The sequence below is a fragment of the Canis lupus genome, chromosome 12 (genome assembly GCF_011100685.1).
Source record: "Canis lupus familiaris isolate Mischka breed German Shepherd chromosome 12, alternate assembly UU_Cfam_GSD_1.0, whole genome shotgun sequence".
In the NCBI taxonomy this organism is placed as follows: Eukaryota; Metazoa; Chordata; class Mammalia; order Carnivora; family Canidae; genus Canis; species Canis lupus.
Genome location: NC_049233.1, coordinates 2,370,121 through 2,383,468, shown reverse-complemented (window position 1 = coordinate 2,383,468; position 13,348 = coordinate 2,370,121). Strand labels below are relative to the sequence as shown.

Here is a 13,348-nt window from a genome sequence, read left to right as displayed (position 1 = left end):
TACCTACATTTTCTTGATAACTTCTGGGTCAGATTCCCTAAATTTACTAGTTCCTAGTCTCCATTGTTAATTATTCTCTTACTTCTACCTCACAGGTAACTCTTGATCCTTGAATTATCCCCAAAGTAAATATGCATAAGGTCTGTTACAATATAGCATATCTTTGGTCTTAAAAACCTCAAGTCAAATTCTTACGACTTACTGTTCTAAGAATTCTCTTAGCAATCTTCCACTAGTGACATGTCACTGACTGCTATACCCTATCTATTCTCTTAGCCTAAGCCAATCTCAGAGTCTCTAAGTTGCTGGGGAAAACAAAATCCTCTCTTTAACTTATGAAAAGAAATTCATTCACAGCTCCATTTTTGAATCTTCTAAATCATTAATGGACTCAGAAAAAGAGAAGTGCTTTTAATATGATATAATCAATTCTTTTTAATAATACAGATACAAGTAGCAATGTTTTCTTATGTATTTCCATATTATGTGTAATCAAGATTATTCAAATTCTGTCAATAACTGCAAGGAAAGTATTATTACTTCCAGAGAATGGATGAGAAAGATGAGTCTCAGAATACATATGCGCGGTGTTAAAATGTTTAAAATATTAGCTATAAAGTGCTGAATCCTGAATTTGGATTTAAGTTTCTTTTCATCAAACTCTACTATGTCAACTATTGTGTTAAAATTGTCTTTTTTTTCTCCCAATTACACTTTAAATTCACTGATACAGGTGGTGTGGCCAGGGACAGCCTCATACATTTTATAGCTGTTCCATAATATTGCCTTAGACACCATGTATGGACACAGTACTTGCAGAGTGAAAAGACTAAGGCCAATATGTGCCTAAAATAATTTCAAAGGGAAAATGACTCCGAGTCAAGTCACATACACTTTCCGAGTGAAGCTTTAGACAACTCAAGAACACCAGAGAATTCCATCTGTTGATCCATTTCCTCTGCAAGTTTCCACTAGAAGACAATGAATCTAGAAGAGAATACAGCATCCATAGCTGCCAGTACATTATCTCCACTATGTTGTCCCTGCTGGCCTTTCTCTCTCATAGATTCATTCTTTCCAAATACAAGAGGGATGAGGGGTGGGGCACGGGACTGGAGTTATTGGGGGTGCTGTGCAGTTTCCTTGGGTGCCCAGGGATGCACAGGGATACACAGGGATTCAGTGAGCTTGACCTAAGATGATCTGCCTAGAAACATCCTGCAGATATATTCACTCTACTATCCCTGATATGCCACCACGGCACAGGAAAGTCTACGTGCTTATCTAGAAGAGATTCATGTAAGAGGTGAGGCAAACTACACCTGTGTTCTAAGAAACTTAACCATGTCTATGATTTCTACTCCCTTTCTCATCCTGTTGTTGCTGTCCCTAAGTACCTGTCCTCAGTTACTTACTTTATGGTCTTATTCTAATGCTCTCTTACCCGACTTCCATTTATTTTCCTGCCTAAAGAATTCTTATCTTCTCATGGGTGAGGATGGGAGAGGAAAGCTTCTCCTATCATCATTCATTCTTCACAAATTGAAATTTTAAAGTTTTGGAAAACAGTTTGTCTTTTGGTACTTTTGAAATTCAAAATTTCTTTATCTTAACTTATTTCTCTGTCATAGCTTTCTAAAATTATGTTAAAAGAAGTATGAACTTATTTCTTGGCTTTGTATTTCTTCTATACCAAATTTACACCAAGGTCAGAGGGCTTATATTACTTTTCTTGGTGTCTGAATTGGGGGAGTGTGGCAGTACCCAAACATGAGAATAACAGGAAGAGAGAACCATTATCCTTACCTAAGATATCAAAATATTATCAGCCTATACCTGCATTTTCTGGTGTTGCTGGGCATGAAACATAATATGGAAAGTGAGATTAGGAAGGTATAATAAAAGGGGGGACCAAAGTCCTAATCAGCCCTGAGATGAAAGACAGGAAAAATTGATCTAAAGGATCTCTTAAAGAGAAAATTATTATTTCCATGGGAATGCTAGATCAGAGTAATGAGGGATCAGGTAACTGGTTGGGATATCCCAGAGATCTCATTGTAGTTGACAATTGAGAAAAGAAAAGAAAACAAACAAACAAAAACAGGCAGTCAAGGAAGGGGTAGAATTTAAAGGGTTAGCACTCAGAGGATATAGTTCTTGAGTCCCAGAGAAGAGGTGACAGAGAAGCATTGGTAGAGAGTAGGAGTATGATGAACTGGGCAAGGAAATAGTGCTAGGTGGCCTATCAGGTCCACTCTTCTGCTCTGGGAGGTGGGCATGCAGTGCACCTGCAATAGGACAGACATAGATGGTTGGATTTTAGGGGGCTGCTGTGCTGTCATCATCCCCTCTCCCAATTCTCCTATAACCTTCCAACCACATTTGGGTCCACAAACTCCTCCCACTTTCCATCCTCCTGGACTGTGTCTCCAACTCTCAGCTCTGACAAATCTGAATCCTTACCTTCCTTTCTAGGGTGCAGCTCACAAAGGTCCTTGATGTCTGGAAGTACCACCTGAGCGCAGGCCTTGGATAATGAAGACGGTGCCCATCACGATGCCCACAAGGCCCACAGCCAACCCCAGGGCACAGACCACAGTCTCTGACAGCTCTGACATAGGGGTTGGAACCTCAGGTTCTGTGAAAATGAGGTTGTGAAAGTCAGAATACAGTGTTGGTTCAAGTACAGGTGTGAGATGGAGTGGGGGGTTGAGGAGGGTGATGGTGCTGTTGGGTCTATGAAGTCTCAGGGCACCAGGCTTAGGGAAGAGAGTGAACTCTGTTATTAGAAACCCTGAAGTGTCATAAACATGCTTTGAGCCTTGAGACTCCGGGGCTGAAAGGCAGGATATTTTGGACTTGACAAAGAAAAGAAGGCACCACAGGAGATGGAATTCATACATACCCCAGTGTTTCAGAAGTGGCTCATCCAGGCCCCAGTGCTCCACTTTGCAGTCATAAATATCCTCAGCAGAAGGTAGGAAGGTGAGGTAACTGATCTTTGAGAAGGAATGATCCCCTTTGGCGAAGAAGCTGGTTTCAGAAACCCCTTCTGTGACGGAGTGCCTATTCTTCAACCACGTGACATTGATCACAGGAGGAAAGATGTTGTCCACGAGACAGATGAGGGTGTTGGGCTGACCCAGCATCACAGGAGACTTGGAAAACACAGTCACCTCAGGAACCTCTGCGGTGAGGAAGCAGCACTGACATGAATTGCAATAACTCTGCTTTGAGGCTCTGCATTGTGTCCTAGAGGAGCCCTCCCAGCAACAGTTCTCCATGCTGTGGTGGAAGGGTTCTTGCTTACCTTCTGCTTGGGAATGCTGTATATGCACTGCCTATACTTTACCCCCGAGCCCTTCTCTATGCAGGTGTGCTTATTAAAGTAGCATATCCACAGGGCGTCTCCTTGAGGGATTCAAGGAACATGGTATGGGAGTAAGGATTCTTGCATTACATGGCAATATTTCAGTTTTCAGATGGGGGAGGATGAGGGTTCAGTAATTACTATGAGAAGATCTGGGGAAATATCCTTGGAAAACAGTGAAGAGTATCTATGCTAGGGAGGAAGGGAAAGAGAGCTGGGATGTGGGGACAGATTCAGTGAAGAGAGGCAGAATGGTAGACACATACCATTGGTAGCAGCAGTTTTGTTGGACCTTTTAGTCATGATGTTCAAGTTTTGTTTTGTTATAGCCAAGTTTCTCAGTGCACCCTGTGGGTCAAAACTTGTAAATGTGCTAAACACAGGCAGCCGCCAGACAGTTTCCTTCTTCTCCAGGTCCACGTAGAACTCCTCATCGCCATCAAATTCATGGGTGTACTGGCCAGAGGGACCGTAAGACTGGTAGACATTTATGCCGTAGTAGGCAACATGGTCAGCTGAGCAGCAGGGGTGAGGAGCAGGAAGCAGAAAACAGAGGGAGAAAAGAACCTTATTCAACCAAGTGACAGAACAAACTGTGGGCAAACAAGTATTACGAGCTTCATCCTTGGCACAGTCTTTAGGCACGTTTCCCAGCACCTGCCCCCTCTCTCTCCGTGTTGGTAGTTGTCCAGTCAGAATACGCTCTGCTTTTCCACTATCGTGTATGCTCCGTGAGAGCACAATTACAACAGTCTTGCTGCTGCTCTTCCCGTGTGTGTAGCTCAGCACCTGGTACGCAGTAGACTTATGATAAATATTACAATGAAATGAAAGAAGGAATGAATAAATTATCATGGCTATAGCTTCCTTTATCAGAAATTCACTTAACTTCTCTCTGCTTCATCAGTTTTATCTCTTAATTCCTTCATCAGTTAATAACACATACATTGATTGCTCTCCCCCCAGGACTGGTTCAGAGCAGAATATTTTCTGCAGAGGTAATGCTTCCTTCCTTCCTTCTTCCTCCTCTCTCCTGCGCCTTCTTCTGCTTCTTCTTATTTTGTCAAAAAAAGCACGAAGGATTGTATTCTTCTAAAAGAGTTTCTTAACTATTTTAGGGTATAAGAAAGAGTATGACAAGGACAGCGACGGTGTTAAAAAGTTTATAAAAAATAAACAATACTCCTAAGGTCTCTGGTTCCTTTTTAAAAAAGATTTTATTTATTTATTTGACAGAGGGAGAGAGCATAAGTAGAGGAGGCAGCAGAGGGAAAGGAAGAAACATGCTCCCCACAGGTAGCCCAACTTGGGGCTCTGTCCCAGGATTCTGGGATCATGACCTGAGCCAAAGGCAGACACTTAACCAATGGAGCCACCCAGGAGCCACCAAGTTCTCTTGTTAACAATGGTAATCCTCAGAGGGGAGCACTTGATTCATCAGAAGTACAAAATGGAACATTCATTAGATTTTAGATTTCTGTCACTCCCCATCCCTCGTGGTTTTTTTTTTCCTTGTAACCCCCTAACCTAATTCTGAGTTGCATTTCTATCACTTTAGGACTCCTGGTAAACTGTGGCCCTTCTCTTCAAATGGACAGTGCATTTTGCAAGGATGCCAAAGTAGAATGGCAGCAGTATGACTCCACCCGGTGAGCCTAACTAGAAAATTTTGTAAAGAGATATGTGAGCTTTTTTATCATTTCCTCCTTATGCTCTTCCTCATTTACTGAACATCAGCAAGATGTCAGACATCATGAGGAGCAGGGAGTCAAACACCCATCAGCATGGTTTCTGTCTTCAAGGAGTTTATTGCGTGGTGGGAGAGTCAAGTGAGTATAGGAACAAATACAGTACACTGTGGTGAGCCCTGCAGGGAACAGCAGCAGTCTTATGGTCCCACTTCCTCTGCAAATATCTCATCTGCCAGTCAAACCAAAGCACATTCTTCTTGTATGTTCCTTGGCCTTTTTAGGGGTGTGTCTCCTTGAAACAAAGCTATCTTTTCAGACTTCCTGGGTACCTCCAATTCCTTTTGGAAGTTTCTGTTTGGTTAGCAACATTTCAGTTAATTGGTCTCATTGAACATTTTTTTGGCTTCACTATAACCTCCAACGCCTCCATCCCAATGTCTTGCTTTCCAGATTTATCTATGCCTCATCCAACTCTCTTCCTTGCCCAGCATGACCCGCCCCCCCCCCCCCCTTGGTGATTACTTAAAGGCCCTCCATCAAACCCTCTGCATCCTCTAGCCTTTATCCTTGGTTCCCTTGGTTCCTTTTTCAAACATGAGTATATGCAATTATTCTTTCCATTTGGTGCTTGTCCAAGGCACTATTTGTTGATGAACATCACACTACATGGCTGACTGGAACTGATTCACTTCTGTATTTTCAGCCTCAGCTGGGTCCATAGTTCTGCTCAGCGACATTCCTTCTGCTTTCCTTCATCTTTGAATCCCCAAAATTAATCTCACTGTTTGCTCAAAAGTGTGTATTGAATATCAATTGCTATTCTCAAAGATCACAGACATTTGGGTGAGTGGAGGTTGATAGACACAGAGCTAGTCAAACCATACGGAACTTAATCAGCAGTGGTCAAGGCTGTCGTATGACTCGTGAGCCTAATCACTATTGGGTCCCTTTCCTCATAAAATATTAGAAATCACACTTTGTGACTGCATTGGTATAAAGATAAATATAATCCAGGTTGAATTAAAAATTAAAACATTTTCCTCTACCTCATAAGTTCATTTCTTCTAATTTTAGAAGAAACTAAAACATTTTATGGTGCCCTAGAAGCATCATAGGCCCTTGGCACTGTGCTTACTGGATAAGTTGAGCCTGACCAAGATGTTCTGGCATGATGTTGAAGAAGGAAATTAGAAGTTCTCTGGCAAAGTGAGGCAAACTTCCCTGACCAAATTAAATTAGGATGGGAACACTCATGGCTAACAAAGATGTTGAAAATTAGAGTATGCTCCATTTCACTTCCCCTCTTAAGGCTGCTTGGTTTTTCTACTTTGATTGTTACAAACCTACTCTTTGTAGAAGATATGATATATATGTACAATGGAATATTTTTCAGTCATAAAAAGAATGAAATCTTGCCTTTTGCACAATGTGGTAGGAGCTAGAGCGTGTAATGGTAAGCGAAATAAACATTCAGAGAAAGACAACTATCATAATTTCAGTGATGTGTGGAATTTAAGAAAGAAAACAAAGAAACAAAGAAACAAAAGAAACAAAAAAATACACTCTTAATTGTAGGGAACAAACTGTTGTTTACCGGAGGATAAGTGACTGGGGGGCATGGCTGAAACAGGTGAGGGGATTAAGAATACATTTATCTTGGAGGCACATGGGTGGTGGCTCATTGGTTGAGCGTCTGCCTTCAGCTCAGATCATAATCTTGGGGTCCTGAGATTGAGTCTGGCATCAGGCTCCCCACAGGGAGCCTGCTTCTCCCTCTGTCTATGTCTCTGCCTCTCTCTCTGTGTTTCTCATAAATAAATAAAAATCTTTAAAAGAAAAAAAGTACATTTATCTTGATGAGCACTGAGTAATGTATAGAATTGTTGAATCACTATACCGTACACTAGAAACGTATAGGTTAACCATCCTAGAATTAAATTAAATTAAAAAATTAACTCACACCTGTAATAGAAACAGTTAAGAAACAAGTATGATCATTGACATGGATATGTTTACATTATTGGAAAAATATTTCTAAATACGTATTTGATTTAATTATTATTCCTGAATGACATATATGAGGTCATGTGGTTGAATGACTTGTCTAAAGGTATTCAGCTGGGCTTGTATACCCACTCCCCTCATGCCAGTTCCCAGCATGAAAATGTGTGTAAATTTGAGTCAAAGAAGAGGATACCCTTCCTTATATCTACATAGTATACATAATTCATGAAACTTTTTACCCCAAGTGAGACTATAGAAAAAACATGTATAAAGTTTCAAAATGTTTTCAGAAACATTTGGGAGCAATAGTTCATGACTTTTTAGTAACAAAACAAATTTGGTTTTAGTAACAAAACAAAACATGGAAACATCCCTATACCTTAAGGTAATCATGAATGAATGCCATCAAGCCCTCTAGCCTATATTCACTGGATCTGATATTAGAAATGGAATAATATCCTTGATGAACTCTGCAACATCACAGGGAGCAAAGACAGTGGGTTGGGTCTCTAGTTTCCTGAAGGAAGAATGATTAAAAATTTTAGAATTGCTTAATATTGAGAACACCTTTGAGGAGTCTCCACTATTTTATGCCATTCTCTCTTTTTCCCCTTCCAATTCCTTTTCCCTAGTCTAGTCCCCATATCCCTCAGGTGTGCACTCACCCACAATGTCTTCACCTCCAGAGGGGCTCATCATAATAGTCAGGATGAGGGTCCCCAGAATCAGAACTCTGTTTAGGATCATCCTCTTCTCCGTGCGGTCTCCACACTTGCTGTTCTGAATTGTAGAACTAGGGTGAGGACCCAACAGAAAGGGGAATCTAAAGACACCCAAACCAAAACCTGCCAGGTCAGGTTCTGGCCAATCAGAAAAATGCCTTATGGTGACACTGCTGTTGCCAGTTGAAGAGTTTGTACTAAGAAGCCAGAAGATACTGGGAAATCCCCTTGTTCTGAGGTAGCCTGCATGGAGAGTGGACCTGGGGGAATTACCTAGGACAGGAGGAGGCTCACTCAATCAATCTTTCTATGGATGTGTATGCTTGTTGGTGGCAGCAAGAGGGGCGGAATTTCTGAGTAGCCTCATGTATAGATAACATAATCACTTACATGGTTTTCTTCAGGCTCTTCTTTACAGCCTCCAAAAATTCTCCTATAAATTGATTCCCCTCCTTGGCAATCCTTAACTCCTTCCCTTTTCCTGGCCTCCACATGTAATTTTTTTTTTTTTTTTTTTTTGCTTTCATAGTGCATATAAAATTTTCCAAATTTTGATTTATCTACCAGGATATTTCTTCTGATGGTAACCAAGGATTACCTTTGCTTTACTACATATGTAATTCCTGTTAAATTCCTCTTATGGTCTCAAAAGCTCCAGTATTTGCATCTGGGACGATAAAAGAAGTCATAAGGTCATTAATGCTGCCTACAGTAATTGCATCATTTTTCACTGTCATGGTTTCCCTACCCTGAGCGTTCTTTGTGCTCTGTGTTTCAGTGTTGCCTGCCTACATTTAAAGGCAAGTTGGGGACATTGATTGCATTAAAGACTGCTTCAGCTGCTTCACTGTATTATTTTTAGTTTTCAAATTTTTTTTTTTTTTTTTTTACATTTAAGAATATAAGTCAAATGTTGAGGGTAGAATGAGGGGAACTGCTGTGATTTAGAAATTGATTTCCTTCCCTGACATCCTGGAAGTTTTCATATTCTTTATCCTGCTACGTATTCCAGATAATTGTGAGGGACTAGGAATTGAGCTGAAGACAAAGGCAGTACTTAGTCCTTCTTTTTCCAGAAGAACCGATTTTCTGTGAGGTATGGAAGCTACAAGATACTAGGGGCTTCCACTTAGAATCAATCACTCTGTGCCTGTTGGATGGCCTTCTATTGCTCAGTACTCTATCATACCCTGTATTGACAGACATGATAGGAAGACTGGGACAGGAAAAGCTCTGGCATCTGGGAGCTACTTGGTACTAGTAACCAGGTGTGCTACCCACAGCTGGGTTCTGGTGTTTTCCTGGTGAACATAAAAATGTTATAGAACAGCAGTGTAAGCCACTCTGTGACGACCATGATGGATAAAGACAGAAACAAGGCCAGTCAGTAACCATGTCTGAACATAGACAAAATACAAATATTGTCCAGGCCACAAAAAGACCAAGCAATCCTCCTGCCTGACAACCAACTAAGAGCAGAGTCCCTCTATCTTATATTCTCCTCAAAATCACCTAACACAAACCCAAACCTTACAGTAGTCAAATTGTCGGTTTCATGTGTTGATAAGCTGTAGTCCTCAGTTATTCAATCACACATTAATGTTGTAATGAATGCTCTGAAATATTTTGTAGATGTGATTAAAATAAATAAAGAGTTGACATAAAGCAAGGGAGGTCTTCCTAGATAATCTGGATGACTCCAAACCAACTAGTTGTAAAGTCTTAAGAGCAGAGATGTGGGCACCCAGATGGCTCAGTGGATTAAACGTCTGGCTCTTGATCTCAGCTCAGGTCTTGATCTCAGGGTTGTGAAATCAAGCCCCATTTTGGACTCCATGCTGGGCATGAAACAGACTTTAATTAGGGTAAAAAAAAAAAAAGCAGAGATGAGCCTGAGAACCCCGTTTTTCTCCATGGTGAATTTTCTCCCTCATGACAATGAACAATTAAACCAACTTGTTCATTCTCAGGTGTGCTCCTGATGGTCTTTGGCTGGAGGCATTGACAGCATCTCATCTGAGCGCTGTGAGGAATATATACATATATATATATATATATATATATATATATATATACACACATATATATATATACTGTACTTGGAATGAAAAATTCCTGGGGTTCCCACTATAGCTGTAGTACATGAATATCACCCCCAAGTTACAAGGAGGATATTGAGTTTCAGAAAGGTGAAGGAATTTCCTCACGGTCCCACAGCTAGTGAGTGCAGAGCTGCAGAATGACAAGGGTCACTCATGAGTCTTTGTAGGGGAGGGAGTTTCCTGTGTGGATTCAGAATACAGGTCCTAACATAATTAGGATAGATATTTGACCCTACGGGTGGATTTATTCTTTCAAGTCTGTGCCTTTATGGATCATTCGGGATTTGAGGTTTCACTGAGGCATGCTTCATTTACTATGCAGCCTCCTTCTTTCTGTGCAGGAGATACCATGTTTCTGGGCTCTTCTTGGATCCAGACTTTACCTGCTCTGTACTGTTAAAATCAGAAACAAATGGCATCCAGCCTCAAAACTTTTACAAACAAAGCTTAATTTGGCTTATTTTGCAAGGCTAACTTAAACCCGATCATGTCTTGCTTGTACCTTTGGAAGGCACAAGTTTAATCGTACGAACAACAGTAATTCAGCTTATTTTGCAAGGTCATCTTGAATTGGATCATTTCTTGCTTCTGCCTCTGGAAAGGACAAATGAAATTGAACTCTTTCCCATGGTTGATATGAGGTAACCACTGAAAACTGAATATTGTAGCCAATCCTTGTGAAGATTAAGCAGTCACTGCTTTCTCATGACATAGCTACCTTATAATAAGCTATCCCTGAGCCTTGCACCTTGTGGTTTAAATGCTTCTGGTGTGCAAACTGTCTTTTGACTTGTGCACAAGAAATTTTTACTAATTTCTACTGCCTTGATTCATTGGTTTTACTTTTGCTGTCTTGAAACTTTGCTATTTCTTTGCCAAAATTACTTAAGACTGTGACAGATGGACAAAACCATTCTTGACGAGGCTCCAGAATATTACCTACTAGTATCATCTTTAAAGAAAATTTAACTCAGATTAGGAAGTTAGGGTGCTAATCATGTGGATCAGAATTGCATCTTGGACGGGAAGTTCCAAGGTCTAGCTGCAGATCTCAAATCCTGTGGGATGGAGAAGTTCAGGCAAGCCCATGTCGTTAACTAGGCGAAGATGAGCTCTGCCTGTAACCAGACTCTGTGTCTCATTTCCTCCTGCAGTCACACAATGAACCTGTTCCAGTCACTTCTGTCTTCAGGTCATAATTTTGACATCAGGTAAAATTATTCGAGAATTAGATTCAGAAGAATGATGTGTCATTTTTGACACAAACTAACTTCTTAGCTCTGTCTGAAAGACAAATTAATTCATGGTAGAAATAAAATATGGAGTTTAAAATATTACTTTGTCTCATAATTTCCTCAAAAATCACTATTTCCTGCATTGATTTAACTTAAAATTGTCAAGATAAATGGAAGAGTCATTATAACTTACATCATTGGGTGCCCTCTAAGAAATTATTTAGACAAAATGTAGGTTAGTTCTCATTAATATATATAACATTTTCTAAGGACTTGTGTATTTTCAAATTCTTTAGTTCTGACTTTCAACTCTTTTGCCCTGCTACAATGTCAATCATTATGCATCGGTTAATTGTACTACAAAGGCCAAAGCCTCTCCCGTCTTGCAGTAATTAGAGATGCCTCACAGCAATCAACCAAGTCCAGTGAAGCAAAAGTAAGAAGAAGGTGGACTTGGTCATCAAATAAATGTTTACTTTTATTGTAAACTACTTTTGACTTTATCAGCTGTATCACCTTGGGTAAGTCACTCAGAATATACAAGCTTTAGTGTACTTTTCTATAAAATGCGATGAAAACCATTATGTGATAGTTATATGATGAAATGAAATTATAAAGAAGTACAAATTATAAGGTTTAAATACACTCTAGTATGTGCACATGGAAAATACTCCCAAATGATGACAACTGTATACTGACAAAGATTAATCGTTCTAGGCCAGCGATGGCTTATAGCTTTTCCCTCATCATCCCATCTTCCCCCTATGGCAGTGTAGGTTTGTGAGAGCCTGTTAAGCAAGGGAGCACCAAGAGATCACTAGGATATAGAATTTTCTTTGAAGGATATTGTATCAGTCAGCTTTTTCTATATAATACCCTACTCCAAAATGCAACGATTTCAGATAATGTTTTAGTATTTTCTCAGGATTCTGTAAGACAGAAAATTGTGTCACGCCCACAGGGCACTCTGTGTCCTGGGTGAGCTCCCTTGTCTTCAGGTGTTTACATGTCTGTGGCATCAACTGCTTCAGCCCAGTCTACTGGGCCACTCCATTTGGGCTCATCATCCAGCAGAGTGGCTTACACTTACCCACAAGGTATGGGAAGACTCCCTAGTGCAAGAGAGAAGCTGCAGGGCTTCTTCAGCCTAAATTTAGACTCACAACACCACTTCCCCTACATTCTAGTAGTCAAAACAAGTCACAGAGCTATGTCATTCAAGAGGTGAGTTAATGTTGCATATTTTTTCTTTTTAAGATTGTATTTTTTATTCATGAGAGACACAGAGAGAGAGAGAGGCAGAGACACAGGCAGAGGGAGAAGCAGGCTCCTCTAGGGGAGCCAGAAGTGTGACTGGATCCCAGGACTCCAGGATCAAGACTTCATCCAAAGGCAGACACTCAATCGCTGAGCCACCCAGGCGCCCGAATGTTACACTTCTTAATAGAATGAGCTGCAAAGAATTTAGGATCATTTTTTTCAACTTAGCACAAATGTTCTCTGGCGTTGGAGAATAAAACATCAATACATTTTGCATGTGAGAGTTCTTGTGCTTCCATATATGAAATGAATCCCACCCATTTACCCACTAAATTTTAGTTTCTCCCCATACCTTTCTCAAAGGAGATGGGAACTAAGAACTGTTGAATTCCAACATGCACTAGATGCTATGATATTTTCTCACCAAAAACCTTTTAGGATTTACAGATGAAAGCACAGAAACTTTGAGAATTATAAGTGACTTCCTTATGGTCACCAAGCACAGTCTGATGCAAAGACCTGTGTACTATTATCCAGTCACATGGCCTCTCAAATGACAGAGTTTATTTTGGAGGCTGTTCTTAGGCAAACAAGCTTGAGGGATGGAATACAAACAGATCCATCAGGGTACCCACCTCAAAGTGTCCATAAGCTCTAACTGACCAATGGGCTACTTACAACCAGGCGCCATTACCAAAATAGGGGGAGTTCCATAGATTGCCATACCTCCTCCTCATCCCCCTTAGAACACTGCCCCCACCCTCTGCTCCTTGCAGTTAGCCTCTCCTCTGAGAGCAGGTCCCCCTGCTGCTCCCTTGTGGTGTATTCAATAAACTTTCTTCTCCTTTCTTTTGCCTCAGGTGAATTCTTTCACCTCCCTAGCCACAGGCTTCCACTGGGTTGTTGCACCACATTTCAGGGCCCCATCTGAGGGAGAGACACTCAATTTAGGCACCACATTAAT

General features: G+C 40.7%; 1 protein-coding gene across 1 annotated transcript; it reads right to left on the bottom strand.

The window, feature by feature from the left end:
* Positions 1–1,392: 1,392 nt before the first annotated feature.
* On the bottom strand, positions 1,393–7,819 carry DLA-DQA1 (major histocompatibility complex, class II, DQ alpha 1). The gene is given in 5 exon segments (NM_001011726.1): positions 1,393–2,288; positions 2,464–2,638; positions 2,906–3,187; positions 3,637–3,885; positions 7,731–7,819. Coding segments are annotated over 4 exon segments (768 nt in total). The 5' UTR covers positions 7,813–7,819; the 3' UTR covers positions 1,393–2,288; positions 2,464–2,483.
* Between the last annotated feature and the right edge of the window lie 5,529 nt (positions 7,820–13,348).